This window comes from Columba livia, chromosome 2 (genome assembly GCF_036013475.1).
Source record: "Columba livia isolate bColLiv1 breed racing homer chromosome 2, bColLiv1.pat.W.v2, whole genome shotgun sequence".
Lineage (NCBI taxonomy): Eukaryota > Metazoa > Chordata > Aves > Columbiformes > Columbidae > Columba > Columba livia.
This window is the reverse complement of record NC_088603.1, coordinates 145,556,792-145,573,607: the sequence shown is the minus strand read 5'-3', so window position 1 is coordinate 145,573,607 and position 16,816 is coordinate 145,556,792. Positions and strand designations below refer to the sequence as shown.

Here is a 16,816-nt window from a genome sequence, read left to right as displayed (position 1 = left end):
GCAGTTGTTAAATATTTTTGCTATAATTTCTGTAAGAATAAGAAAGATCATGTCTGTGAAATTTGTACATAATCAAGCATTTTTGTCTTATTATTTATATCTTCTACTAATCCTCATTTATTTGCTACCTAGCTTTAAAGAAACAGTTTTTCCTGTTTTAATTTCTGTTTGTAAGAACTATAATTTTAGAAGATTTTTAGTCATGAAAGCTAGTTTGTTACATTAAAAAAGACAGGGATTTTATGTATTTGATTTATGTAATGGAGTATGTGCACTATGCTATTAAAAAACCCGAGTAAACCAACCCTGAATTCCACTTTGCAATACGAAGTGAGAATTATGTGATAGATTTTTGAAGGAGAATAAAGTATTAATTGACTTCACTGGATTAGAGTTAGCCTAAAGCAGGGTAATTTTTTAAAAATTAACCTCCTAAATAGTGAAGAAAAGAAGGGTATGGAGGCAGGATGCTGTCATTAAGTATAAGAAGAATAAAATTCTGACTCTCAAAAATGTTAGTGCCTTATTTCTTCTGTAAACTGTGAATTACTCAAATTCTCAAACCAAATAAGATGCAGATTGGAATATCACAGACACATCTACATGCATAACCTTATACTTTTAAAAATTCTTTGATAAGAAAAAAAGGTACATTATTTCAGTAAGCACAGGTTTATTTTTTAAATACATTTTATGTTAGATGACAAACTATCTAGTGTAAATGTTGTTTACTACACTTAGTAGTTAGATAATTTAAATCTTTGCTTCATAACCAATGATTTGAGGATTCCCCATGAGCATTTCTAAGAGTATATGAAAGACCACTGCAAAAAGGAGCCTACTGTCTGCTGACTTAAATTTGCTATGCAATTTTCTGTACAGTTTGAAGGGGACCTACATCTTTTGAACTGTAAAAAAACATCAGGCAGCTGCATTTCCTTTATGGTAGATATGGCGTTTTTCTTTGAATTTTAGGAAAATGCTAGAGATGATGTAGTGTAGCTATGCTTGCAATAGCAGCTGGCACAGAAGTAGGTTGGACTGCTAATGCATTATGGTAATGGTGAACAGCTTTACCATTTGCTGAGGAGATAAATTGATGTGAGAAAAGGTGCAGTTATATGAGCAGAATAAACAATCATCTTTTGCCAATGACCATTATAAATTTCATCAGCTTGCAAATCTAATTTCTGGGAACAATCCCATAGAGATCAGGAAATATAAAGATCAGATTTTATGTAACTGTGAATTTAGTTAGAACTGTGCTGCTATCAGTATGTATTTAGTTAGAGTCATCTTAAGTATAACCTGTAGCTGTCAAGGATTTATGCGTTAATGAATAACTGATAAGACAGGTAAGCTTAATCAGATATTAGGTATTTAAAAAATAAAGCTAGTGTTCTACCATGAAGATGAAGTTTTCTCATGTCTTGGAGAATAAACTTGTAGTTTATTTTTCACAAGATTTTTTTCATTCTAGAAGAGAAACCTTGTTATAGGCAGAATATATATTAATGAAAATTGGTGCTAGGAAACGTATTTTACAGACCTCTTCCAGTAATAGGTTTATTCTCAAATATGTAAGCAGCGAAAGGTTGTGGCCTTTATGTTGCTTAACAATTGCTTACAGGGTGAGAATTTAAATAAAAGCTATTGTGTTTTGCATAGTTAGGTAACAGTACTATATAGAGAAATAACCATACGAAAAAGGATGGCTAATTAAACTCCTTCAGAAACCAAGCCTCAAGCTGAAGTATACTTCTTACATTTGTAATGAGATATTTGTAAGAACTTCAGTCACTTAGTGTGTTTCATGCAGAAATTCACAGTGAGAAAGCAGAAAGAATCTGTGTTTTCTAATCAAAAGGTGTAAGCTTCTGCCTCTTACACTGAATACATGTCATAGTACAGTTCTCACTTTAAACACTACATTTCAAAAAATGAAAATGAAATTTAGTAGCTAGATAGAACAACGCACCATATAGTAAAGCTAACCAGAAAAGAAAATTCATCCGTTTGGGGGGCTTTTTTTTTTTCCCCATTAAATTCTGGATATCAGCATTATATAACGTTATAAAATTTCCATTGGTTTGGAAGAAAACATTTTGGTGTTGATTGGATGGCAAATCAAAAAAAGAGAGGTAAAAGGCCCACCTAGTCCACCATTTGAATAAGCAGGCAGTTAAGGGGCAAACAGAAAAAAAAAAACAAAAAACCCAAAAAAAGTCCAGGTAATTTTGTATACTGTGTCTAGTAGCTTGGGGTTGATTTCTTTCATAGAATTCCAAGTAGTGCTGTGGTTTGGATTTCTGACTAAACCAGAGATGACAACGTACCAATTCACCACAATTCCCTACTTTTCTTGTACATTAAATTACTAGTTTTCAGATTCACTGAAGTGATGGAGTATTTCTTTGTACACCCAATTTAGAAAAATACTCTCAAAAAATAGCTGCCTGTTTTATAGTTTTAGGTGGTGGTCTGTATAACCTAAGGTCTCTTATTCCACATCTTGAATGTGACAGTCACTGGGTACTATCCTTCTCCTGGTGCCTAGAGCAGTGCTTTGCCTAACCTGCTAACTGACCTGGATGGACAAAAGCTCTTTCTAACCTGAATGTCATGTACTTTCATCATGATAGTGCTGTGCTTCATCAATGTGGCTGTGTGATTTTTGGATTAATGTTAATTTGTATCCTGTCACTTGGTCATGCAGAGTGGACAATCTTGTCTATTCACGCTTGTCATAATATACATTCATTGATAAATAAGAAGTCCCACAGAAGGCATGTCAACAAATGTGTGTTTGAAACAAAACAGTTTTCCGTAGAAGACCTTCATCAAAACTTTATGAAAACCTACTGATCTTCATCCCTGATATTTTTAAAATCTTTTAATAGTAATTTTTCTTTGTTTTAATTCAGGCTTTCTGGAATGAATATACCACCTCCAATTATCAGCAACAAAAACTGGCTGAGACTACATTTTGTAACAGACAGCAATCACCGATACCGTGGATTTAGTGCTCACTACCAAGGTACATTTAAAGAAACACATTCTTTGTTGTGGTTGTTTTTGTTAAGAAAAAAGTGCTTGCAGTTGTAGAGCACAGGTGTCAAACTCATTTTCACCAGGGGCCATGTCAGCCTTGCAGTTGCCTTCAAAGGGCCGAATGTAATTTTAGGACTGTCTAAATGTAACTACTCCTACATTTAGACAGTCCTAAAATTACATTCGGCCCTTTGAAGGCAACTATGAGGCTGACGTGTCCCCCGGTGAAAGTGAGTTTGACATCCCTGTTGTAGAGGAAATGGGAAGGGCCATTTTAAAAAATTCTCATGAAGGTATAGTTTGTATTTGCATGAATGATAAATTAATCTGTGCAACCTGTTGTATCAAATTACAGTATGTTTGAGTATGGGTGGTGTAGTGCCTACTGCATCTAAATACAATTATAAAAAATTACAGAGGATATCTGCTTCACTTTACACTTTTAAATACTTAGCTTTTAAAATGGTCCTAATATTCTGGATGATATTGAGCAACAGATACAGAAATAATGTTTTCATCATTAAAATATGTATTTACCTCTATGGTTGTACGTCACGTTTTTAAAACAGTGAGTAAGTTTCTACTTACTAATGTAGCATTTAATCACTATAATCTCTTACTACCTATTTCTCAATGCATTGTGCTGTTAATCTCCAAGATTCTTATCCACTGTTTTTATGAACAAGCATTATTTTGAGTAAGAGTGAAAGTATCTGAAGCATTAACTGGGGAATATCACCATTTGGAACAAAGTCATTGTAATGGTGAAGTGCTAATGAAAAGTGAGCTTCATTAGTGTATGGTGATGCTGACTGCTTTTTCACAAGCATTACTGTAAATAATATTTTTCAATATCTACATTGTATCAATGGATCTTCATGGAACAGTAACCCTTTTTGTGCTTTTGTGCTTTTCCATTTATCTGATAAAAAAAATAAATCAAGGCATTTTGAATGAGATTTAGTTCAGGAGTTTCTTTTACACTTCTCTATAGGAAATTTAACATAGGAAAATATTAGCTACATAAATATTTGCAGAATCCAGTAAAATTAATCAACTAATGTAAAACTGCAAGTAACAAAAGGCTAATTTTTAAATGTAATTAATCTTTTGTAATAGTAAACTCTTTACAACTCTGTGTGATTGCCTCAGATAACATATTCTATACAAGACTAATGAAAATTTGATTGCTATTTCAGAAAATACTGTATATCTCTACTTAGACTTCCTGAGTTCATAGATGTTCTGGGATGTGTATTCTGAGTTAATTTAGGTAAAAGGAGGTTTCCTACTGTAGCTCCAGGGCTGCTATAACTGTTTTCAAAAGGTACTTACTCATTTTTCACATGGTATGCTTCATACCAAATATGAAACCATGGCACAACTATTTTGGTGTTTTATGTGAAGTAATTTGGATTATTGAGATGTTAATTTTTGAATTACTGAGGAAAGTAGAACAAACTCTGTCTCAGATGACACACATAGTTACACTCCTGCTGAAAATGTGGTGTAATGGGTAATGAAAGAGAATAGGTTTTTGTTCAGTTTCAAAATGTGTTTTCTGCAAGTCACATAAAACACATAAGTTGGTAGATGTAAGAGATTTGAGTGTGCTGTGTATCTTAAAGTGTACTCTGTACTAAATTGTGAGATGCTGCAGTAGTCCACCATACTTAAAATGAAGAAAATATCTTTTTACAACTCTCTAAAAAAAAATATATAGTAAATAATTTCAACACATGAAAGCATTAAATGTGCATACACAGGCCAATATGACCATTGAAATTAAATCTTGACAGCAAAAAATGAAAAAATGCATCGAGTAATACGGAGGAGTGGTTTCTGAGTCAATGGTAGGCAAAAAGAGAGAGTGTGAGGCAATTAAATAAACATATTATAAATATTTCATATCTTTATAAACAAATTAAAATATATACTACAAAATATTTTGGTTTGTCAAAAACTGAGACCTTTGTTTTTTTTTTCAGTTATAGACAACCTTAAGCCTTTTTTGTAAAAAACATTTAAAAGCAGTAATTTCACTAGTGTGCTGACATGAGTTGTCACAAAAGCAGATTACTGCTAAAAAAAAAATAAATATTGCAAAGAGCTGTGTAGTACAGATACAGGTGCCTGCTTTCAGGTGTTTGTTTCTGCATCACATTTGAGAGGTTGTCTGTTAATCCTTTCACTAGCCTGTATTATCACGGTACTACACTGCAATACCTGTAGTAAAAACCCATTCTTTTCCTGGCTTAATTAACATAGAAATTACTTTAACATCTCTCTGACTTCCCTACCTGAAACTTAAGCTTTCCTACCTGCCACCACTATAACCAGAATTGGCAATTTCCTACCGCTTCCTCTACTTTAACTATCTTTATTGTTGCATCTTTTGAAGAAGTCAGACTCCGAATTTTGAACTTCGGAACTCTACATAGTTCTTAATTCATCACTGTTTGACACTTTAGCTCTCTTTTCATCTAATCACTCACTTGAATTTCTGTTTTTGTTTGTACAATGACACATTTTGTGCTAGTGTATTTGGGTGGTGGTTTGACCTGGAGTAGCAGTGAAGTCCTACAGACAATCACTACACCCCCACACTGGAACAGAGTAGAAATTAGGAAAAAACAAAGGAAAAGTCATGGGTTGAAATGAAGATGAGGAAAACCACTCATCAACTACTGTCCTGGGCAAACTAGTCTTAATTTAAAATATTTAATTACTGATTTGGGTGTTGAGAAACAAAAACAAATATTTACAAATTAGGGAAAACACATTTCCTCTCCCCTTTTCCAGGCTTAACTTCATTCTAGCCACTTCTCTCTCCCCTTTCTCTATCTATGTCACAACAGATTGCACTTTGTCTCGTTGGTGATGCGACAGGCAGTGCAGGAATCTCTTTCTGCTGCTCCTTGTTTCTCACTGTTTTCTTCTGACACTCCTTCCTTCTTACTCATTTCCTCTGCTCTGATGTGCATTGGCCATGGGTCACAGTCTCTCAGAGGAAGAACTTGCTCCAATGTGGGTTATCCATGGGCTCCAGTCCCTTTGAGGGTGTTACTAGCTCTGGAATGCAGCCCTTCTGCTCTGTCCTTTTCTCAGTGTTCACTGCCTTTTCTTAAATACATTTTCACAGAGGCACTGCAAATTCTGCTGATGGGCTCAGTTGTGTCCTGTGGGTGGTCTGTTGTGGAGCCACCTGTAATTAACTGTGACCAGCATGGGGCAGCCCCTGACCTCCCATCACAGAGGTTACATATGCAACCCCTTTGCCCCCCTACTACCAAAATCCTACCATTTGCACCAATTGCTATCTGAAAAAAGCCTGTCAGTTGTTTTATTAAAACAAAAGAAAATAAACAAAGTTCATGGCCAATTTTTATTCAGGATGTGAAATAACCAAATCTTAGTTTCTGTTCTTTTATATTTATGAAAACTGTTTTTCTCATATTATTTTTCACAAGGCAGCCTCACATAGCCTAGCTTTAGTGTAATATCTAAAGCTACTGTGGCCTAGACGTTTGAAAACAAGACTAAAATGATGCTACACAAATCTAGCTGTATATTAAAAAAGACAAAAACCACAACAAACAAACAAAAACAACAGAAAACCTAGGGTATTACATAACCTTTCATAAACATCCTTTTAATTTAATTAACTATCATGTCTTTCCTAATTTTCTGTTAAAGGCTCCAGTCTTGCAAACACCCATGAAAATATTTAAATCTGCTTATACAGAACAAATGAAATTTACCGAGGTGCATGAAACTATGGAAAACTCTCAGCTTTGTAGAAGTACATTGTCACGTGGGCTATTTGTATTAATTTATTTTAATACACATTTTAATTCACAAAAGATATTGACTTATACAATATTTAAAATATGTTTGTCAATGATAATTATAGTTATATATGTCAATTAAAATAGAATCAAAATGTTTCTCTACCCAGGTTGTGGTGTCATAACCAAGACACACTTATTCTTGCTTGTCTGGTCACCTGTGTTTCAGCACTTTTTATTCACTGAGGATTTTTTGTCTTGATGTTTTCTGTCCTATTGCTTGGATAAAACTCATTTGAGTTAGAAACGGTTGGCTGAAGTAGTTCCAAAGCTTGTTTGGATCTTCCTGAAGGTGCTGCTTCAATGTTTCTTGGCACTGGTAATCCTCTTTTGCTGTTTCTAAAATTAGTTGTACTTTTTTACTCCATCTATTCACAGTTCCTGTAAAACTTCATTTTGTTTGCTGCTCTTTGCACTCCATCACTTAAGTATAAAACCACAATGTTATCTAAGCGGACAGAAGGGATTAAGTTAGCCTCACGGCTTCCAGTCTCACAGGCTGGCATATACAAACTTCAATATTCTTTACATCAAGCATACCTGCACTCCCAAAGGGCTTTTGGAAGATAATTCCTCATTTTCTGATAGTTAAACATTAAGAATCTGTAACTTTGCTGGTTTTTGAGATCCAGTATCTTCCCTTTCTCTCTCTCTCTCTCACTCTTTCTCTCTCTCCCTCCCTCCTCTTTTAAAGCTCTGGAAGGTTTCAGTAGTAGCCCTTTTCTTGCTATTTATTTCACTCATGAAATCTCTTTCTTAACTGATTTTACTTCCTTCCCTCTTCTCTAGTTAAGCCGTGTACAAACTAATGCTTCTACTTTGGACAAAATAATATAAAATATGTCAATTGAGTGCACAATTGCGTCTGCCTTTCATTAAGAATCTTTGCTTATAGGACAATACAGATGAAGAGATTAAGTATATCCATGAGCTTTTCAAAATGAAATAAAATTCAGCTGTCATGCTCATGTTGAAAAGCATGCAAACAGTTTCTCTATTTAATACCTGACAGCCAACTGAAGTTGGATAAATGCCAGCCCTTTCAATGTGTGATGCAATAAGGAGAAAACTGATGTTGGAAAGTTTTTTCTCTGCTTGATTTTCCATTATTCTGTTCTTCTTCGTTCTGTCATTTATATATTAATAGAAATGTATCTTCATTCAGAAATGATTTATGGAGTTCAACTTGTCTTAGATTTTTTTTTTTTTGCTGGTTTTGCTTTGAGAGAGAATTCAAAGCAATTGGCAATCAGGTAAAGATCAAAAGTAAGCAACACTAGGCTGCCTCAGAACATCATGGCTAAAGTTGCCAGAAGGGGGAAACTGTCTTTATCACTTTATTTCAGAACACCTAACAGTTTAAACAGAATTTGTCATTCATACCTCATCTCAAAAGCTGTTGAAATGAACAGTACACAGTACTACTGCCATTAGACTCAGCAGTTGTAGCTAAGTCAGGTGAGATTCTGCTCCAAGACACCAAAATGTATATGTCTCTGTATTGCACCCTGTAGGTTTGGACACCTATAGGTAGCTAAGTCAGGAAGCTGTGGAATACAGTTCAGCTGTCAATGAATATATGTGCACTGATGTATGAAATCACCTAGGATATATTTATGGCAGTGGCAGAAGTGCAGAGTTCTTCTGGCAGACAAATCAAGGTGCTGTGAAGCAGTACGTTATGAAGTGTCAAAATTGCACCAACCTAAACTACGTATGGGCAACTCAGTCTTCCCCATATGTAGCTAATCTTGTTAGTGCAGGTTACAGGTCAGCTGACCACATGGTAAAGGTTGAATAGAGATGCTCTAGAGTAAATGAAATATCAGCATGGTTTTGGCAAATTAGAATTTACAGGAGACCATGCCATTCTGGCACAGAAACTGGATGGCAAGGAACAACACCTAAAATGATAACCAACATACAGGCAGCTGTTATGCCCAAAGGGTGCATAATTAAATCGCTACATTCCACTGACTACGCTATTTTTCCCTTTCTTATGATAGTTTTTACACCTTGTGCAACTATAGACATGTAGAGCTATGTGTCTTAATCTCAGGTTGAATCTCATGCAGCATGACTACTCACTTACTGAAATGGCTTTTTACAATGAGCATACTCATGGGCTTGAGATTCCCTGGCAGAAATTAAGGTGTCACACTGTGTCACATCTGTAGAAGTCTCCTACTTCAATAGGAACTGTGCCTGCTTCTGCTTAGGGCAGTGTAAATAGTTGCTGTTTGTGTCGGTAAATCATTTGACAGATGACAGATTTTTAGGGGGTTTTTAGACAGAGATTTAGTTATTAGACTTTTAAGTCTGTGACTTTTCAGAACCTGAACTCCTATTGTCAAAACAGCTCAGATGGTTACCTGATTTTGCAATGAATAGAGAAGAAAGAAGCCCTGTCCTCAGAGAATGAAAGAAAATTACCAAGGCTTCTCAGCAGATTTTTTTTTTCTTCCAGGCATAATAGGAACTTAAATTGCATAAATTGTCACACAAGTAAATGGTTTTAGTGGATTTTCATATCATGGGTCTTTTAGCTCTGCTTCATTTTTTACAAGGTATACTTTCTGGACAGATTATTTTTCACCTTTTCACTCTTGAGAGGTCTATTGTGCACAACTACACACCCACACAATAACAGTGTGAGTGGTTTTGCTGCAGTCAAGTCAGAGGGGAGAAAAATTGCTGCATTATGTTAACCCTTCTCAATTTTAAAGTACTTAGTTTTAGAATTCTCTCAATCGTAAGTTTTAATAACACCATTACTGGCAATTAGTTATTTCTGATACTGTATGCAGATCCAGAAAGCTGTTTCTAAAATTTTAATTTGCTTTTTTTCTACTTAAAATAATATCATTATTCATTAAAAATGTCAATAGTACTAATGCTAAATATAAAAACATGGTAGTCTCTGGTAATGTTTAAATTGATGGATTGTAATTTACTTCTGAAATAGATATTAAGTGATGCAGTAAAGAACTCTTCCCATTCTTTAATGATTTAACAGGTGTGTCTTCTTAATTTCATACTTATCTGAAAGAAACACCTCTAATGTTTTAGGTGAATTGAAACATTTCAATATATTTCTGTTTCATTTATTGTTCTACATACTTCTGTTCATTGTTTACAAAAGACCAAATGACAACGTTTTATGTAGCATTGACTGGGAGTAATTCAGTCTCCACTGCAGAAGAAAAAAGATGCACTGAATTACTCTTTATTTCAATTTCAGTATTACTTAAAAAGAAACTATTTTCTTTATCTAGGTCAGCTTTTTCAGATGTTCAAGAATTTATAAAATGAAATGAAAACCAACATTTTAAAAGACAATTTAAAAAACCCAAGAAGATGGGATATTCAAACTATAAAATCCATAGGTGATATGAACAGTCCTGGTTTATGGAAAGGAAGAAAAAAAAGTGTTTAAAAATTCATGTGGTTTTAATGATAGTATTCATATATATATTAATGTATGTATAAATACACTAAATATATATGATTATATATAATACTCACCTAGGTATAATATATTTAATTATATAAAAATTATATCTATATCTATATCTATATCTATATCTATATCTATATCTATATCTATATCTATATCTATATCTATATCTATATCTATATAAATAAGGGATCCTATAAGGAAACCAAATAGAATTCAAGAAAAAATAATTATGAAAATAAATATTCTCGGGTAGTGGTAATCGTCTAATAATAGTATATAAATAATTGAGTTTATAGGACCTTCAAAATACTTCATTTTGATAAGATAAAATGTTAATACATTAACCTATATATCTGTATGCTTCATAACCATCAAACAGCATAATATATTGCACTGATGATGTGTTCCTGTCAAGATGATGGAACAACTGAGGGAAAAACCTGGGATAAAACACTTGTTTACATTCAGAATATTTAGTGGCATTAAGACAAGGTGTTGGAACACATTGTTTCCCCTTTGAAAAATACTGACATTCAAATACTCCCAAAATATGTTTGGGCTTTTTCATCAAGTGATCTGTTTCGTGCAGCAAAAAATTATTTTGTCATAATCAAAAGTCATAAGCCATTCCAGTTATTTTTTTAATATCTTGGGCCACCATGAAGCTTACGGGACATCAAAGGAAATGAATGTGAAGTGGTCTAACTTTAGAAAACACATTTTAAATATTAAAATGAATACAGTCAGTGACATCAATTGTATTAGAATTATTTCTGCTGGATTATTTACTCCCATGTCTATCCATCCTTCCTTCCCTACATAGCATTTTCAACTATTTTTTGATTCTAGGATGTAATTTTTTATTTTGGAGGGTGTTTTTTATATACTGTTAGGTGACACCCACACAGTGAAAGAGATTGCTTTGATAAGAAACAGCAGACAGATGTAGAGAACCAGAAAAATAAGTAACTGAATGTAGGATTTTTATGTCTTGCCTCATACTAAAGTTTCCTATGTATTTTCTAAGCAGACTGCATAAATTATTATGCACAATTATCCCTTCTCTCTGTTTCTTCTCTTTGACCTAAATAAAGGGTTGTTTATTTGTTGTTTAGATGCTTAGATGCTTGAGAACACTTGCGCTTTTGAGAGAAATCATACCCTCATGATCCTGAGGATAAAATTAGTTATTTAGTTTTAAATGTAATTGTATGAGCTGGACAGCCATGTGTTGAGGCATAAATTATGTGAAATATAGTTGTATTACTCTTTTAAGTGTTTCTCCCTTCTTTATTATTTGTGAAGACTGTGATAACACTATACGCATGAAGACTGAGTAATATGCCAAATTGTCTCCTTCCTAAAGATAGGAATGATACTTTTATTTTTCAAATAAAAAATTAGATCAAAAATTCTGCTCTGGAATATGAATATGAATATGAATATGGAAGTGATCTATGAAATATATTATGTCAGAAGTTATTTCTTACTGTTAAATAAGAGACTACTGTTTTTACTAATTCACAGTGTAGGTAAGTTTGAGGACATTCAGCTTTACTCTTCAGAACTAAGTCCAAGGTTATTTAATTTCAGAAATAACAGTACTGTTTGCAAAGTATCCCCCAAATGTCTTAGTAAATAAGGAGTCAAATCTATCTAATGAAAAGTTAATGTTTAATGAATTCCACTCCAAGGAAGAAAAGAAATTTCTGAACTATCTTATAATTTTCCAGCTACACTTTCTCTACCTTTGTTCCAGTCAATGGATCTTTTAATAGTTCAAAATATGTATTCCTTTATTTTTGGACTGTATCAGTAGCAGTACCACAAAGCTGAGAGAATGTAACTTTTTTACCCCATTCACAAATATCTGGAAATTAATTAAACATATACCTCGGTTTAATAAAGTGTTTTCATTTAAATGCAGCTGAGGCAATAAGTCTTGCATACTAGTGAACAGTATTCTATGGAATTTGTTAATCTGTAATATCAGTAACTAGTACCCTAGAGAGTCTCAGTTATGTAATTTCCTTATATCTTCATTATGTTAAACATCACTATCATTCGTATTTAAAAGAAAACTTCATAAAAGCCCTCTAAGAACTACGTTGGTCATATTTTTTCTGTTTCTAAGTCTATTTGAAAATTGTCAGAACAACTGTTGAGTAGCAATGTGAATATGAGAGTGTTCGTAACATCTCTTAAGAGTGTTTTTTTTCTTTTTTTTCCTTTTACTTATTAACTTGCTTGGTTTAAGGGATGTCAATATATATCCTTTTTGCTGAATTCTGTATAAATATTAACATTGTTTTACATTTTCAGAAAATGAAATTAGCCTAATTCACATTGCTTTATGCATTTTCCATTCCAGTATTATTTTTTTTCAGAAAGCTCATATATTTTGGGATTATTAACATGACCTGTGACTTTTCCTGAGTGTCACCTATGTTTAACTAATTTACAAAGCTTTGCTCTTGAGTGGTGAGAAGAAGTTTACTTATGAACTGAGAAACAGAGGCTGCAAACTGGGATTAAGAGATAAAAGAAAGGAAGGGGAAAAAGAAATATTTGTATCCAGAATTCCAAAAAAGTTTGCTGAAGGTTTGTAACGGAAAGGGATAAGTAGGAGAAAGACAGAATGCCAAGTGAAGTGATTAGAGTGGAGAGTGAGGGATTGTGAGAAAAAGATTTAAGCAAAAAAGACCGGCAGTACTAAGGAGATTGAACGTGAAAAGAATCTGTTAAATAGTTCTGACTCACTGAATAAGAAAACTTCTTGTATAATGCATAACCTGGTTGGAATCTACCTTGTGCTAGTGGAGAAAAATTGTCTTTAAGAGATAGCCAGGGCAAACTATAGACAAATAAAATGGCCTCTGTGGACAGAAGTCTTCAAAAATGATTCTGCCAGCGTCCTCAAACTACACTGCATGGCTGTGAATATGTTCTTTCTTGCCATGAAATAGCTGAAACCTACCAGAAAATTTTGGGTCAACAAGGTGTTTTTTGCACTATATGGAGTGGACTGAGGATCTGCTAAAAATACTATCATGCAGGGTTGGCTATAATTCCTTTGTATTATCATTTTGAAGAAATTAAAGGGGGATTTGTGAATGACATATGAAATTTAAGTCACTCTAAGAAGCAGCTTAGGTATCATAAGATCATAGGATAACTCAGGTTGGAAGTGAACGGCCTGCTCAAAATAACCTGGGTGTTGAGATTATAGAATCACAGAATGGTTAGGTTTGGAAGGGACCTCTGGAGACCACCCAGTCCAACCCACCTGATAAAGCAGGTTCACCAGAGTAGATTGCACAGGAATGTGTCCAGACTGGTTTTGAATGTCTCCAGAGACGGAGACTCCACAGCCTCTCTTGGCAGCCTGTTCCAGTGCTCTGGTACCCTCAAGGTAGAGAAGTTTTTCCTTATATTCAGATGCAACCTCCTATGCTTCATGTGCCCATTGTCCCTCATCGTATTGTTGGGCACCACTGAAAGGAATCTGGTTCCATGCTCTTGATATCTACCCTTGAGACATTTTAAAACATCGATGAGATATCCCCTCTCAAGGCTTCTCTTCTCCAGGTTGAACAGACCCAGCTCGCTCAGTATCTCCTCATAAGAAAGATACTCTAGAACCCTAATCATCTTTGTAGCTCTCCGCTAGACTCCCTCCAGTAATTCCTTGTGCTTCTTAAACTGGGGAACCCAGAACTGGACGTAGTACTACTGATAAAGCCAGTATGCTCAAGGGTTTATCCCGTTCTCTCTTGAAAAGTAATGTCTCTAGGCAATCTGTTCACAGCTTGACTGTCCTCACAGGGTGTAAGTCCCTCCTTATATCTGCCTGGAACTTCTCTTGTTTCATCTTTCCTCTTGTCCTCCCACCTTGTATGTATTGGAAGCACCCTTCTGAAGTTCTCTTCTCTGGGCTGAACAAGTACACCTTTCTCAGCCTCTCCTCACAGGGCAACTTCTCCAGTCCCAACCATCTTGGAGACCATCTGAAAACTAACTCTCATTTATCAATTTATTCCCAGGGCCTCTTCCTTTTGGTGAGCCTCAAAATGGACACAGAACTAACAAGTGCTAAACACAGGTGGGGATAATTTCTTCCTTCAGTGTATTGGCCATGCTACTGCTGGCTCACATTCATACTGATGTCTACCAGGACCCACAGGACCTTTTCAGCAGATCTGCTCCCCAACCAGTCAGACCCCAGACTTTCCTGTTGCCAGGGGTTGGATTTGCCCCTGTTTACTTTCATAAGATTCCTGTTGGCTCATTCCTCTGGCCTGTCTTAGGTTCCTCTGGATCTCAAGCCTGCTTTTAAACATGTTGTATATTCCTCCCAACTTGGTGTTACTTACAAACCTAATGAGAGCCCAATCCGTAGTTTGCTCCTAGTCCTTGATGAAGGTAGTAAACAAAACAGATCACAAGATAAAGTCCTGCATGCTACACTTATTACAATCTTCCAAGAAGAGTATGACCCACTAACCACAAACCTGTGACCCAGGCCATCAAACCAGGATCTCTGCTCTACTACTTGCTTTTGTCAGTCTCCTTGGGGCCTTGAATTAGTTAGCCAGGGCTAACGTTGATTACCATGTCTCCAACCTGCTTCTCCTTGTTAGCTGTGCATCACCCCTGGTTGCCCATCCAGTATGTCTATCAAGAAGTTGTCCCTGACATCTTCCAAAAACCCACCACCACATTCCAGCCATGTGAGCTATCCCACCACACCTCAGTTACTCCAATGTTGTCACCTTTTTGTGATGACAAGTGAAGTTCTATTTTCTCCTGCTTCTGTCCTGTGATGACTGCATGTGTGTATGTAAACTTGAGGTAGGGGTCTCTTCACCCTATATTATAATTCTTCAAGTAGCTCTTATTCCTGTAAATCTTTCATTTCCATTCTACTAATTTACAACACTATGTCACTTAAATGTGGCTCATTATCTCCCCCTCCATCATTCTTAGTATAAAGGTCTCATCAGCAGGTTGTCCAGAGTGCTGGCAAAGATACTTTTTCTACAATTTGTTAGAGGCACCTTTGCTACTTCAACTAATAGCAGACTATAGTCACTCTGTTTAGGCACAAGTTCATTTGAACAACACGAGATTTGTACCGTGCTTCCTAAGGCAGCATAAAAAAATTATCTCTAAGTGGCTGCGGTCTCAGAGTTATAGTCATATAGTCTTCTTGCTTCACTTAGAGGGAATTCAAAGATCTTAGCTTGTGTTTCTTCTTTGTAACTCTCTTTGCATAGCAAGCACTGCAAAATAATCTTAATTTGCAAATAAAATGCTGGGATCTGTTCATCATTACTATTGGGGGTAATACCACCAAGCTCTTATGTTCTAAGATATACATACATAACAGCACTACATAGTCCTCAGGTCTGTACTTAGAGTGCTTTAAAAAACACTAATTAGTGCTTCTAAAAATAAATATTAGGAAAAGTGTAGAGGACAAAACAGAAAACATGCTGTTGTATAGGTTGACCTGCACCTTGATTTTTTGTTTCTCTGGCCTCTCTGCATTTCAGAAGAACATAGGAAAATTAAAGAAAGTTCGGAGAATGATAGTAAAGATCATCAAACACATGGACTATTTTCAGGTTTCAAAGTGATGCACTAGTGTAGGACCCTGCAGCTTGAAAAACAAAGCTGTGGGAGGAGGGGATATACACAGATTTGAAAGTCATAAATTGCAGGGATAGTACTCGAAAGTTATGATGTCTGTTTTGGATGTCAAAACTGAGGTGCATACCAAGGAAGTGACTTTCCCAAATTCACCCAGAAAGTGATCAGTGGAATAGGGTCTTTTGAGCCTCAGTCCAGGGCAGCTGAAAACTAGATGACACTAACCCTTCTGCTTACCAAAGCTGCAGAAGTGCTTTGGTAAGGCTGGTTTAAGTTCTAGTGCTGCCTAAGTGCACTATGATGTGTACAAATGCCTGTGAAGAGAGTCCTTGATTTGAAAGATTATATCCAAAATAAACAAAGCTGACACAAAGACAAAAGGGAACAGATGTAATGATCTCTGAAAGTAAAGCAAACTGCTGCTTTTTCTATTCTCCTTCACTCGTCACTGCTTTCTCTTCTCACTTAATAGTAAACTTGGGGTTAACAGCAATACCTTTGAATTCCTAATATATATATATATCTAGAGTATAGACATAACAAACAGGGAAATAGCATATGTAGCTTTATAACTGGAAATATAAGAGGAAATTATTTTTTTTCATTTGTATTCAGCCTGGTGTTGGGTAGGTCATCTTTTAATGAAAAAGATATAAAAGCCACATGCTTAAATCATACTTTCTCCTGGAAGGTTCTAAAATTTACGTGTGCTAAAAATATTAATGATAAAAAAATATAATTATAGTCTTGAAGACAATTTCATTTTTAAGACATTGACCTTCTGTGTTGTTGAGGTTTTTTTGTA

The 16,816-nt window shown here is 35.1% G+C and overlaps 1 protein-coding gene across 6 annotated transcripts in view; it reads left to right on the top strand.

Moving 5' to 3' along the window:
• The window catches only part of CSMD3 (CUB and Sushi multiple domains 3), a 631,749-nt gene that overhangs the window by 220,906 nt on the left and 394,027 nt on the right, over positions 1-16,816 (top strand). For all 6 annotated transcript variants that reach the window (XM_065054280.1, XM_065054281.1, XM_065054284.1 and 3 more), the window contains one exon: positions 2,925-3,037. In XM_065054280.1, the coding sequence (XP_064910352.1) occupies positions 2,925-3,037 (113 nt within the window). The remainder of the gene's footprint in view (positions 1-2,924; positions 3,038-16,816) is intronic.